This window comes from Drosophila obscura, unplaced genomic scaffold (assembly GCF_018151105.1).
Source record: "Drosophila obscura isolate BZ-5 IFL unplaced genomic scaffold, ASM1815110v1 contig_1, whole genome shotgun sequence".
Taxonomy (NCBI): domain Eukaryota; kingdom Metazoa; phylum Arthropoda; class Insecta; order Diptera; family Drosophilidae; genus Drosophila; species Drosophila obscura.
Genome location: NW_024542679.1, coordinates 10,022,012 through 10,037,092, shown reverse-complemented (window position 1 = coordinate 10,037,092; position 15,081 = coordinate 10,022,012). Strand labels below are relative to the sequence as shown.

General features: G+C 42.2%; 1 protein-coding gene across 1 annotated transcript; it reads left to right on the top strand.

Annotated features, from left to right (window-relative positions):
* The first annotated feature begins 739 nt into the window (after window positions 1-739).
* On the top strand, window positions 740-13,358 carry LOC111070632 (ral guanine nucleotide dissociation stimulator-like 1). Its single transcript, XM_022361305.2, has 6 exons — window positions 740-1,498; window positions 5,992-6,567; window positions 10,188-10,289; window positions 10,372-11,271; window positions 11,338-11,490; window positions 11,563-13,358. Exons 1-6 carry the CDS (start codon window positions 1,496-1,498, stop codon window positions 12,706-12,708), a joined length of 2,880 nt encoding a protein of 959 aa, XP_022216997.2. The 5' UTR covers window positions 740-1,495; the 3' UTR covers window positions 12,709-13,358.
* The last annotated feature ends 1,723 nt before the right edge of the window (window positions 13,359-15,081 follow it).

Sequence of the window (15,081 nt, the reverse complement as noted above, 5' to 3'; positions counted from 1 at the left end):
CATAATTATGTCACTGGAGGTGGTCAATGGCACACAAACAATGAAAGAAATTTATTTAAATTTTGTCCCAAGCATAAATCAAAAATAAAAATCTGGAAAAAATGCCTAAGGTGTCTTCAGGTTTTGGGGGGCTCATAAATTTCGTTAATGTATGTGAAAAGATAATTAAAACACAAAAATTTACAAAAAATACTAAACTAGAAAAATACCAGCCAGAGAGCGAGCGCATTATCTATTCTCGAGAGAACCAAACAAATGAAGCTGCTCGTCAGAGAGAAAACATAAACAGAGCGTACGAATGGAAAAATATACATAGTGGGTGCTAAAATTCCCACGATCCCACGACTGGAATACCTGTAATAGATAGAGAGGGATAGAGAGAGAGAAAGAGACTAATAGAGCGTAAGAAAGCGTATGCTTATATGGAATAGCTATGCAAGGTAAGGCCATTTCACTCGACGAGGAGCCTAATTTGCATCTAACTTCCACCCAAAATGGATTTATTATATAACAAAAAGCTAATAAGTGCACATAGATACATACTTTAAATGAAATTAAGCAAACATAAAGCATACGATAATAATTACTTCGGTAACTCAAAACAAGAGGCTGCTCGCTGAGTTGCTTATACCTTATATTTCGTATGCCTTGGCGCGAATATTCTGTTCTGAGCACCGGGCGTGTGAGAGCAAGAATTGGGGTTGGTTTCGTTGGTCTGCTCTGCCCCAAGTGCGTTTTTAACTGTTGTTGGCGGCGGTTGTGTCGCTCTGCCAAAGAACTTTTTCGTGTGTGTGTGTCTCGCGCGCGCGTCTTTTCCCCCCGCGTAACGCAAGCGTTTAGGGAAAACCCCCCGCATGTGATTTTGTATAATGTTTTGATAATTACATACATATATTTTTCATGCTGAGATGTTCAAAGAAACACAGGAAAATGCATACAAAATCTCGATATGTTAAGCTTGTGTATGCAAGAGTGCAGCAGCATCAGTAAAAGTGAAACTAAACAGTTTATAGGAGTGAAAGAAAGAAATAAATAGAGAAAGAAAGCAAACGGAACGGCGTGATAGAGTTTAATCAGCCGTAAAAGGAGTAAGATACAGACGGTCCGACGCCAGACCAGACAGAGACGACTGTCTGCCAATTGAACGTAGTGCAACGAACCCAAGGATTGACTCCCAGTAACCACCAAGCCAACTACCACCACCGCCACAACCTGCTCATCCTGCTGGGTGTGTGTGCGCGCGAGTGTGTGTTTGTGTTGACTCATCGCCATTCCCAGGAAGCTGGCACTGGCTGGACTTACCCAGAACCCACAGAAGCTCAAAGAAAGAGCAGCCAGAATATCGATTTTACTTACTTCCCACTCATCGGTTAAAGGAGAGGTGAGAGGTGTCAATTAAAGCGACGAGTAGGAAGAAAGCCAATAAGAAAAACCGAAGGACAACAGGAAAGGAATCTCAGCAACATTTCGCAACGAAACAAAAGCCAATCCTCAAATGGTAAACACCCAAAACAGATAAGCGCACAAAAGATAGAACGAGAAAGGTGTATGCGGCTGATCAACTGGAGACTTACAGTAATATTTGGACACATGAGAGAGAAAGAGAACTAGAATATTGCAATGTGAAACCGCAAAAGAAACAGAGAGAGAGAGGGTAAATTGCATGAGATCTAACGGAGCTAAAGCAAAATAAGGTTTCTCTCTCTCAGGAAGCCAAATACTCACTGAAACAGACAGTCGTAGGAGATGGCGCTTAACCTTTACCGTTACTTTTTTTTTCCCACGCCCCAAAGAAACCTCAACTCTTAATTTAAAGTGTTTTGTACTTGATCTGGTTACTTATAGGCATAGATTACTCTGGTCGAAAATGTCTATTTTTATTATGGAATGCTATGTTATTAAATAATGTGGGTAAAAATGATTACAGTGAGAATGAAAAAAGCAGGAGAAATCGATAAAAGTATTCCTCTTTGTGAATCCATGATCATAATCCAAAAACGGATTGTGAGGGATTATTTTGGGAATGGATCATAAAGGAGGAAAGGTGCTATAAATCATATCCAATCTCATTACTGGTTCTCCTCCATTAATTTATTTTGTGACAGGCAGCATTTATTCCTACACGTTGTAGGCAAAACAAAAGCTGCCTGCCTCCCCCCCTCTTCCCAGCCAGCTCCTCACCACCTCTCCATCCATCGGATGAGAATGGAGGAGAATGCATAAAAATAATTTACGTTGCTAGTTATGCTCAGTGGCTCAAGCTTTAGTTCAAGTTGATATGTTTCTGTATTGTTTGAACATCATCTCTGCTGCACAGCGGATGTGGTTTGATAATAGCCAAAGAGAGAGATGGCAGACAAGAGAGAGAAAAAAATATAGTGTGACAGAGCAGAGAGGAGGAACAACTGTTGTCAAGCTGAGTGCGTCGGATGCAGATGCAGTCACATGTAACTGACAGTCGTCAAAGTCATTTAGTCAGTCAGTCAGTCGGAGCAGAAAAGGTATGGGTGGATAGGGGGGTTAGGGGGATAGAGCGGTAGAGGGACGCCAGTTTTTAGTTTCAGTTTCTGTTTTACTTTTACGTTTTCAATTTTGTCCGGCATTGTTTGTATACCCTAGCAGGGGGTATGCCTGGACTCTGTAAAGCATAGAAATATATTCATATGAAGAATACTATGAGGATACCAAGTAGATCAAGGAAATAAGGGGGGAACCTCGTTTAGTTCGGCCAAAAAATGTATGTATGGGATATATGGAAGGGGATACCTAAGGGGTATCCTACAGTTGTGATTAGGCCTTCTCACTTATTTTATTTGCTCTTGTTGCAATTCACTAACTCGTGCCAGGGGTCGTCGATTTATAAATAGATATGTATTGTTGTGCACCCATGTATATTTATTGTACATACATACATATGTACGTATGCAAAAGCACGAGCACAGAACCAACCCCTCAAATGACCATCCTCTTTGATGATGTTTGTCTTATTGTGGGTGGGTGGGTGATTGCTTCGTTTCGTTCGATTTTCCTTTGTTTTGACCGGGCCGGGGCTATTTTTGCAAAGATATGTAATTGAGAAAGCAAGCCCCCACCCCAGACACCCACAAAAAACACCCACGCACACTTTTGGTGCTGGAAAGAGCCAAAGAGGAAAGGTCACCTGCTCTATATATAGACAGATGATGTGGGCAGCGCACCAATCATTATCCCCTACCCCACCAATCATCCTACTTGGTCGTAATTCAGTGCTGCTATTTCTTTATAATTGAGGCGCTTCCATATAAAAACACAAATATGTTTGACAATTGCTCGTCTGGACGGGATACATGGGTATATATGTATATACATATATATATTTGTGCATATATACTCGTAATACTATAATATTTCATCATTTATAATGAGCTTTGTTTCTGTTTATGTTTTGGCCTCTTCCTTCCCTCCCATTTTGTGGTTGGGTTGGGTATTTTCTGATGAATCATGGCGAATCGAAAAATGAAACTTAGTATTTTTGTTGTTGCATGCAAATGTATTCGATGCCTCCACTCAGATTCTTATTCGTATTCGCATTCTCATTCTGTTGTTCTCGTACTCGTTAAGCATTCGCTGCAATAATAAATGTGAATGAAATGAGTATACTCGGCACTCAGTTCTCGGTGCTCTGTCTCTGAGTGCAATGTATGTGCATATTGATTAGAGGGAGGGCATATCAAATGGAACAAATATTTACGAGCGCATACATATATTTCTACATAGATTATGTGCATATGTATCTCCCTAAGTAGGTCTGGGCTGGGTGCAAGGCTTTCAAGGATTTATAATCAACTTTCGCTTCAATGTCTCAGTTATAGAAATTGTATAATTTCTTATCAGTAAAGCAGCTCAAAGTGATTTAAATGTTTCATCATAAATAGCAGAGAATCTTCAGGGTTTATTTTTTCTTTTAAAAATACCCAGTCAAACTATGGAAAATATAGATACATCCATACATACACATGTATATATGTATATTTAGTCGAAATTTAAGTGTGAAAGTATTTGGATTGAAGGCTTGTTGTGGTAATTTTATTGATTTAATAATCTCAAGGCTTTTTAATGGTTTATTTGTATTTTGATAGGAGTATGTAAACATACGAGAGTTTATTTTTCAATTCTTCAAAAACTATTTAGAGAATCTTCTTCCAATTGGAAAATTTCAATCGTCGAATTTTGGAACGGAATAATTTTCTTTTCCGAATTAAAAGCTTTTTCAAAGCAATCCTAGTCCTCCCTCAATGCCGAATGCTTGGTGTCGGGACGTGCTCGAATTAAAGGCATTTTTGTTTTGTTTGTATTTTTCTAATATTCCATTATGCCGGAATTAACTTTTCGTGATGCGTATTTGATTGTGGCTGTCTTTCATGCATTTTCTTGGTAATTTTATTTCAAGGCCTCAAATCTCATTAGATACACTTTGCCACACGAGGCACGTTCCACATTTGGGAGAGAGAGCAAGAATGACCCTCAACCTTTTTCTGTCTGATGCCGCGGCGGATGCTGACCTCTCCGACGAGATTAACTGGCTCAAAGACCTACACCGACCAACCGAAATGACATTTCTGTACACATGAATCTCTGGCCCCACAGGCATTAAGGCAGAAACAAGTTATGTAATTGTATGTAACGGAGTCAGCTCGGTCTTTGGTCTGAACGCAAAAATTGCCAGAGTTGGCCCCGATTCATGTCTAAACTCAACATGAAATGGGCTGGCTCGGTTCGGTTCATCTCCGGCCAGCAAATAAATGCCATACCACTGCTGGAGAGAAGAGAAGAAAAGCGAAACGCAGTTTTCCAAAGACATAAAAACATTTATAAAGGCAAATTTTTGTAGAAAATTCTGTGTGTCTAATTGAAAGACGAAAGCAAAATGCTCTTATGGGGTTCAAAATTTGATTGCAGATCTAAAAGATGTGAGAATAGATGTAAGCATTCAGGTTTATATAAACCATGTCGAATTGCTCCCAACTCCCAAAGCTAAAAGTACACAACGAATCCGTCGTGAACGCAAGAATAAAATACAAAAAAAGGGCCCAGCGCTGATTTAAACAGCTTCAACAGAATATAATCATATATCATAGAAATAATAGATAAAATGGTGGAGTTTTATACACGTAAAATGTATTTTCATTTATTTGAAATATATCATTATACCCTTGGTTCGCGTGCATCTCAGGAGGATCCTTTTCCTCGGTTAGGGTATCGGCGGCGGCATTCAATCAGCATTTCTATGGCTAAACGTGTGCGCAGCTGTCAATAGGCGTGAAACACTAAACACCAACCGTAACAACAAACAGGCCACAACTGCACGTACATACAAACAACTTCCTGGTAAAAGTTGTACACATTCGGATGGATAGTTGTGGCTGTGGGATAGATGGGGGCGATGGGGGGATGGATGATCATCATACTCGTACTTGGGGATGTTGTTTATGGGTACAGGCCGGCCGGGAGCCACATCGTGCCTAGCACAATGGGAAATGGTTAAACAAAGATTGCCCGTAAATTTCGCCTCAAGTGAGTGGGGGGGAGTGAGGCGTAAACGCTTCCCATTTCATCAAACACGGATGGAATGGGATGAGTGGAGGAGCGCCGCCTCAAGTGAGTCGAGCGCCACTTAAAGTACAAAAGTCGCTTGTCAAAAAAAATTCACTCGCATTTTGTCTGGGGTTTTGTTCGATGTGTTGTCTATTTTCGGCTGTTTTGGAGCTCGTAAACGCATAGATACAGCTGAACAATACGAGTGGATTGTGTGTGTGTTTTCTGAGTCAAATTGTAGCCAAGGTCAGGGGCTCTGTGAATGAACTGAAGCGATGACAGCTACAGCTGAAGCTGAAGTGGTTTGAGGGCCAAAGTCAATCAATGAACCGCAGCCAAAGACCAAGATCAAGTACAAAACAGCCCCGAGGGGTTGAAGTCCCAAATTTATAAGTAGAATCTCTGAAATTTCTGCAGAATTTCACAAGCCAAGCCAACTGTAAATGCCCGCATAGCCAACATCCGCACCAGCAGTCGAAGCCCACGCTTATCAAGAGCAAAACTTGTGCTTATCAGCTGCAAGACTTGGCCGGCTACAATCGCGCCCTGATGCCGCCGCTGGACAACACTGACTTCAGCAGCGCCTGGCGACATGTCAACAACAATTCGACCAGCAAGACCTGCGCCTACCACCACCAGAAAGCATCCCACCATCCGCAGCAGCCCCAGCCCCACCCACAGCTGTACCATCACAACACATGTCCGCGTCAGAAGAAGGCCTCAGGGATGACAGGGCCGGCAACAGCAGGGATGTGCCAGCAACAGCAGCAGCAGCAGCAGCAGCAGAGGCGATCCCGCTCAGCGTCTGGGAAGCCGCGGCGCAATAGCTCGTATCATTCGTACGACGATCTGGATGCTTCCTCGGCGGTGGCCAGTGCGGAGCGCAAGGTGGTGGCCAGCCTGAAGTACCTGTGCGCCTGCACGGGGGCCACGCTGCGCAATTTGTCGAAGAAGACGAAAGATTTACACGCCAAGAACTATACCTACACCAAGGTAAATAATACTGAAAACAGGGGGAGATACAAATACAAAACAGTACAATATTTTCCATATTTCGCTTTGATGTTTACCCTTCGTTTCTGATGAGCTGTGACTGCCAGTCGCTGACTGGCTGACTGGCGGCGATGTCGCTTGGCTCTGCTCTGCTCTGCTACGAGTATGCTTATACAATTGTTTGTTGAATTGACACTAATTAATTGCTTCAAATTGCATGCATGAATTTGATGTGCAGAAATCGATGCGCAATCGTTCTATGAATTCGTAGAAATCGGTTTGGGGCCAAGCAATCGATAAAGCAATAAAAAATAGCTCAAAATTGCTATACAGACGTTATGAAACAAGATTCAATTTCAAGCAAGGATTCATTCCACTTTGAAGCTTAATCTATTTAATCAATTTGCTCTCATAACTTGCTCAGATCGATTTCTAATCAATTTTTAATTAAATCTATCGATGAGTGGCCTATGCAGTAAGCTGAGTGTTTGTGAATAAATCAAAGACACCTCCCCCAACATGATTTACCACCAAAAACACCCAGATAAATCATACTTAAGTGGCAGTACACACAGTTTTTCCTTCACTTTTGACGCAAATGTGGATTGAACAGAGCTGCTGCCATAATGCGTCATTAATTAAACAACCAAACAAAAAAAAGGAGAGCAAATTTAAACAGCACAAAAAATACCAAATAAATAACAAATAAATTAAATAAATACAGGCATATGTATGGCATATACATACATATGTACATATGTACATTCGTATGTACAATATAATTCGAGAATAGCAAACAAAATATTTTTGGCAGATGCCGCTAAGAAAAAGTCGCTGCCGATGCCGATGCTGACTGAACGGATGATCGTGAATCGGAATTGATTAAATGGTTACCTTCACATTGTATATGTACAGGCGTGTATATATGTTGATATATGTATGTATATATGGATAGATTGGGGAAGGGGAAGTCGAAATCAACCAGCCGAAAAAATAAAACAGAAAGCAGCAAGATCACCAGAGGCAGCGGCAGCGGCAGCGGCAATTAACCTGAAGCATGCTACAATTAAATAGAAACAATTGCAATTTTGTTATGTATTTTGTATGTATGTTTTTTCGTTCAGGGTATACTGCTAGAGGATCAGCAGGGTATGTTGTATACGTAGCTAGTTATAAAGGGAAGCAGAGACACAGAGTAGATGAATAGCCATATTGAATTCTTCAAATCTTTCTGTCCTTTAGAATAAAGAACCCATGGAGAGTTTACTGCTTGCTATCTTCTTGGGTCCCTGAATGCGTAAAGTAGCAGGTATTCCATAGTCCGAATGCCCACTATATCCTTCGTACTTTCTTTTTATTTAGATTTCTGGATTTTTAGCAGGAAGCTGCCAACAGCTACACAAAAAAAATCAACAAGGAAAGAAAATGTTTTGCCAGCTGTTGCTATTATAAATTCTGTATTTTCTTTAATGAATTAAAGAGATTCTTGAATCGCAAAACATTGGCATTGCAAAATTGCCGAAAGTGTAATTGGGGGTCGCCTGATTTCCCCATTCGCTGTGGCTGTCGCTGCCTGCCCCCCATAATATTTCCACATCTTGTCTTGTTTCTTTCGTTTCTTATACTCGTACATACCTCTATTTTTTTTTGCAAGGCCATTTGGAAAAGTTTCAGCTGCTTCCATACCAAAAATCTCCACAAAACCAACGCAATTTATGCACAATTACACAAAGCAACAAAAAATTACGATACGGTGGGGCATGCGGCCCACCACTTAACGCCCCAGAAAAAAGAGATTTTGTGGTTTTCTGTTTTGTTTTTTCATATACATACATTCGTTGAGAAGTATGTACATAATTTGCTCTTTACGAAATATTAAAGTACTTCAATAAAATTTTACGAAATGCGGCCAAAGTGAACTAAACATTTGAGCAATTTCTGTGTTCCCTTTTGTTTGTTGTAATTAAAGCGCATGCGGGCAATTAATTGGTTCAACATGGAATCCGTGCCTGTCTGTCTGTCCATCTGTCTGACTGTCTGTCTTGTAGGGCAGGGTAGACGTGTGACCCCACGTATCGGTGCTTTAGGTGTCTTGTTTATGTTTAGGCATTCTTTCTTACTTTAAGTGTGCGATATTCCAATGAAAATGTACAATAAGGAGTTCAGTAAGTCTCTAAATTATTCTGAAATGTTAGATTCAAATCGAACCATAGAATCACGATTGATATGGAAGGAAGGGTATTGCCATCTTCGCCTTTTATTCTTTTATGGTTTATCTGTCACTTTTGTGTCCCTTTGTATTGTAAGTGTTGTTGTCAGTCAAATATCTTTTTATAGCTTGAAACCCCTTTTAAATACCTTTTAATAACTTTTTTTTGTTAAGTTTATTATTTGAGGGGCGCCACCACACTACGCCCCACACTAATACAAACCTTGCGTGCCCTTCCCTTTGTGACGGCTGCTCGTTTATGTATTCACTTCTCTCCACTCCGAATTCTGCTTATTCATTCACTACTCGTTTAATGCTTTCTTCACGCTTTGGGTGAGTGCCTGTGTGTGTTTGGTATTTACATAGTTTTTACATAAACACAATAGGCATTTTGTAAAATTCTTCCTTCTTTTTTATTCGTTGCTGCTTGTTGCATGATTTTCTAATTGGAATTTTAATGCTGGGGCGTTGATTAAAAGCGCAAATATGTGAGGAACTTTAAGGGGAAATATGCTCTAAGAAGGGGTACAGTCAAGAGTGTGTGAAATACGGCAATAGCTGGCAAGAAATACAATTAGTGGAAATTACAACTTACAACATTTATTTTTTTCCAAATTCTAAATAAATGCTTTAAAATGTTTTACGAAACACAAAAAAGTCAAAGTATTGTTTTTCTTCTCACATAAGATTATATTTTCTGGGAATAATTATAATAATAATATTAATATTATTCAACATTGTTTTATTTTCTGAAAACTTTTAAACATACATACATACATATGTACATATATTTTTTCACTTTGTTTTTTTTTCAATTAAAAAAAAACTTAAATATATAAAATTTCGAAACATGAAACATTTTTCGATTCACATTTAATTTTTGTTTTGGGCCAAGAAATTAGCAAAGAATTTATGTGCGAGCATGTACCAATTAAAATACCAAGACCACAAAGGCAAAAAAAAAATCGGGCAAGACATGAACAAATGCCATACGAAACGGAAATGGAAATGGGAAATGCCAGACAGCCGAATTTCCACAAAAACAAACAATTTTCCTACCCTCTTCCATATACAAAAAACAATTTTATTTCGCACAAATTGAACTGTGGGAAGAACGACATCATGTTTATATTGAAAATATTTAAAAATTCCTTTTGGATTTGTATTAAGGGGAAATAAATTAAATATGTAAATACGTATGTATATGTATGTCGGAAACCGTTGGCTAAATTCAGACGAATGATAAATGATTCGACGCAGGAATTGGCAGCGATCTTTTACTTTGCCATTCCAGAGATATACTATTTATTGGGTGAAGGTTTCAGCTATAGATATTCTCTGTAGTTTGTTAGAAATTATATAACCTTGACTTCCATTTAATCTAATTTTTTCATCTCTCTTCATTTTGCAGCCCACGTGGCGCCTGTGGGGCGAGGAGCACGAGAAAAATGCAATTTTCACCGTCTACCTGAAAAAGGTCCGCTACCATCGACCGACGCCAACGGCAAGCAATGTAAGTAGCAGCTCCTCAATCACCACCTAAATCAATTACCCAAGTGGCTATCAATGTTCTCTTGTCTACTCTGAACCTTTAGCAGGACTCAGATGATGAGATTTCCCATCTGGAGTGGGAGACAGTGCGAGTGCGCTTTGTGAAGGCGGCAACGCTAGCCCGCCTGGTGGAGGCCCTGGCCACAGACGACGGGGAGCTGGAGTCGACGTTCATCAATGTTTTTCTGTCCACATATCGCACCTTCTCGACGCCCAAGCAGGTGCTCAGTTTGCTGACCCAGCGGTACGATGCGCTGCACGACAAGCATCTGGACGAGCTGGAGCAGGCGCAGCAGAGTGGTCAAGTCGAGGATCCGGCCTACGATCCGCACGCGTCCATCCATGAGCAGCACAAGAAAACTCTAGTCTCGGCGTTGCATGTGTGGCTCGACGGGTTCCCAGAGGACTGGCATGAGGACAATCTGCAGCAGATCCTGGCCTTTGCCACCAAGCGGCTAAAGCGTTCCGATCTGCACATCAAGGTGCTCAATCGTCTGGAGCGTCTCATCCGGCAGTCTGTCTATGGCAACGGAGGAGGAGGCAGCGGCGGCGGCGGCATGGAGAACAATGGTTTGCCCTGGTTGACGCAGGCCCAGCAGGCACAGTTTATGATTCCCACGCACTATGGATCCAGCTACGACCTGAGCGAGCAGTTCAATGGACTGTATCTGACGCCCATGGGCCATGGTCCCATCTATCGCGGACCGACACACTTTCTGCAGGCCTTCCGCTTCCCCCATGTGCCAGTGCGACACTTTGCCGAGCAGCTGACGCGCATGGACACGGAGCTGTTCAAGCGTCTGATACCCCACCAATGCCTGGGCCACACCTGGGCACGCCGTGACAGCGGTGGCTCGGAGACGGTGGTGGCCACCATCAATCAGTTCAATGCGGTTCTCTTCCGTGTGGTCTCCAGCATTCTGATTGATCGTTTGAAGCCTCAGGTGGGTTTTGAGGAGAGCTCTAATTTATCGCGGAATATTAATCTAATGTCGAACATCTTTCTCCAGGAGCGTGCCTTGAATATTTCCCGCTGGATTGACATTGCCCAGGAGCTGCGCATGCTCAAGAATTTCAGTTCCCTCAAGGCCATCATTTCGGCACTGAATTCCAATTCGATTTATCGACTCTCCAAGATCTGGGAGTTTCTGCCCAAAGAGCGAGTAAGTCCCATGCCCATCTAGAGGGATCACAGTGTGTGCTGACAGATTTATTTTGTTTTCCTTGCCCATCAGATGGAAGTCTTTACGGAGCTGGCTCGCATCTGTTCGGAGGACAACAATGCCTGGACCCTGCGCGAGGTGCTTAAGCGCGAGGGAACGGCCAAGAATCCCGATCCGGGCAGCGATCAAAGCGATCGACACCTGCAGAAGCTTATCCTGAATCTGGGCACACAAACATCCCACGGAACGATACCCTATTTGGGTACATTTCTCACCGATTTGACCATGATCCACACGGCCAATCCCGATTACCTCACCGAGGACAAGCTGATCAATTTCGACAAGAAGCGCAAGGAGTTCGAGGTCCTTGCACAGATCAAGCTGCTGCAGGGGGCGGCCAACACATACAACCTGCAGGGGGATGCACTCTTCGATCACTGGTTCGCCTCGATGCCGCTCTTCGACGAGCGGGAGGCATTCGAACTGAGCTGCCGCCTGGAGGCGCAGCCGCCGGCACCGCGCAAATCGGTGGTGAGCACAAACACCTCGCTGACCAACACGACGGCCTCGTCGACGGCCTCCATTATAGGCCACCGCAAGACTGACTCCATTCACTCCAACTCGAGCAGCGGGGCCGGTTCACAGTTCTACTGTGAGCTGAACAGCAGCACCAGCTCCCGGCACAATTCCCTGGACCGGGATGCTCACCATGCCTCCCTCATGTCCGCCTCGAGTAGCGTGTCCAACCTGTCGCTGGACTCGAGTAACTCGGGCGGGCGCCAGTCCGGCAAGCTGACGCACTCCCAGTCCATGGGCAATGGCCTGAAGTCGAATGGGAACGGGACCAGCATCAATGGCGTGGGATCGCCGCACATCAATGCCCAGCTGGTGCAGCCGACGGGGGTTCCCCCGCAGTCCGCGCCGGACTTTTACATCATCCGCGTGACCTATGAGACGGACAACATCGAGCTGGATGGCATTGTGCTCTACAAGAGCATCATGCTCGGCAACAATGAGCGCACACCGCAGGTGATTCGCAACGCGATGCTCAAGCTGGGCCTGGAGGATGATCCGGATCGGTTCACGCTCGCCCAGGTGCTGCCCGACAAGGAGCTGGTGATGCCGAAGAACGCCAATGTCTACTATGCGGTCAACACGAACTACAATCTCAACTTTATACTGAGGCCGCGCAAGGACGAGGGCGTGGCTGGCAGCTAGTCCACAGCGGTGCCTCTGTCCCAGTTATGGTGCTTGGGATACGAGGGCCAGGAGTAAGAACGCAGAACGCACGGAGGAGTGTAAATAGTTAGAGCTTGATTCGCACATGACAGAAACTGGAGAATGAAAACCAATTCATATTTAAGTTATTTATTTGAGCAGAGAACGAGGAGGAGGCGGCAGCCCTTTCGATTGCGCGTGAATTGTTTTGACTTAATTCCCCGTCAATTAGTCCGTAGGAAACTTTTGTAATCTCTTATTTTTCCCAACCAAGCCAGCCCCTGGGAGTTTGTTCATAGAAAGCCGAACACCCAAAAAACCCACACACACACACATATTATATAGAGACTCTACTGGAATATTTGCTGATATTTACATACATACATATACATGTATATTTATGTATATATAGTATATAGAGGAGAGATATATACAAAAACATTGATATTCTAAATGTGGTACAATAATTTTTGGATTTTGAAATCGGTCTTTAGTTTATCCAGGACTCGCCGTGTCTTTACTTTATTTTGAGAATCTTCAAAAACACACACAAAACAAAACAAACAAAACGTACTCTTACTCGTATTTGTATAGATGTTTTTTACCCACTGTACGTGTATTATAAATACAAAAATACTATATACATTATATATATATATATATATATATATATATACTTATAACTGAGCAATAAGTACGATTTGTAACTATGTATTGCCGAGTGGCAGTGGAGTGCACAACTACCAACAATTATCGTTAGATAACTTTATATGATTAAGAAATTGTATTTCAGTTTATTTCTATGTACATTTAAGCCTTCAAATGAGACGAAGCGACAATTAGAATACATATACGATATACATACTAAGGATCTACACACAATAGATGTATACATATTAAATATGAGAGCTATTTCGAATGCAACATTGAAGTAAATTGCTAACTGAAAAAACCCCAGAGGAAAACCGATTAATTTTGTAAATATATAAATGAAATGCGTAAAATTGTGTTCTTCTTCAAATAAATTGTACCAAAAGCAAAGCCAATCTGATATTTTACTTGGATGTACATACATATATGCTTTAGAAATCCTGGTCAGAACTTTACTAGTTTGTAGAATAGATTTTTTGTTACTATTTAAATTTAAATACCTCTTAAAAGTTGGCCTTCTTTAGCTTTGTCATTATCAATTTACATCCCAATATTAAAATTGAGAGAATATTTTAGTTAATTGCATTGGGATGTTTAGATCCCAGCAGCAAATCACTTGCACAGAAGTTCGTCATTCCATTAAAAGTATTACCAAACAAACAGAACTGATTTCCAACTTTTGATTAGCCCTTAACCCACGGAAAAGTCAACAGAAAAGTTTAACCCATTTCTATGCAAAAGGAATCAGACAGATACTCGAGGGAGAAAGAGTATGAGAGAATCCAAAGGCGAGAATAGAAAAATCCGATTATCAAGCATCTGATGCCAACAGAACTTGGCCAAGGCTTCAAACCAAATCAGCATCTACAAGGCTACAATGGCTAGAGCGCAGGGCGCTCAAACTGATGGTGGAAAGGGCGCTCAGGAGGGGTTAGAAGCAAAGACCAAGTTAGCCGGTCAAAACATCTCATTACATTTGCCAGGGATAGAACAGAAACTCAACCCAAAACCCAACCAAAAATGGAGGCAGTAAAACTGAAATAAATTACTTTTTTTTGGCTTTTTAACAACTTTGGGACTGAAACGAAAACAAGTTGCACCTTCAGCATAAGCGTGACCCTGCGCCTGCTACTCCACCACCACCCCCTCCCCAGTGCTGGACCACTTTCTCGGGAAAACAAATTTCTGGTTTCCTTTCCTTTTCCCTCTTTTATAATTTTTGGTCCACACAAACTTTAATTAGATCACTTCAATGACAAAAAATAAATCTTTTGCCGCAATAATAAAAGCCAAAGGGAAACAAATTGAGATGGAGCCAAGGGAGCAGTACGGTGGGGTTGAGTGGGGGGATGGTTGGGACAGTGAAAGGGAGAAAAGCTCTCGAAAAACAAACTTTCACGAAACTAGTCAGTGAAAATCCGCATCAGGCATCAAATGGAAATGGAAATGAGTTGAGTTGACTTGACTTGACAGGGGGAGGTGGTTTGTCAAAGAGGCGGAAAACCAAGGGGAACCGTCGACTGGGTCTGGTCTGGGGATAGGGTGGCTGAGGGACAAGTTGACATCAAAGTCGAGTTGAGTGGGTGAGTGTGATAGGGGGCGTGAGTGCGCGCGCTAGTGAAAGCTCCGGGGTTAACAATGACGTCATCGTTGTGCAAGTCAAGAGCGAAGAGCAGCAGCAGCAGCAGCAGCCGCAGCAGAATAAGAGGAACAGAAGAAGAG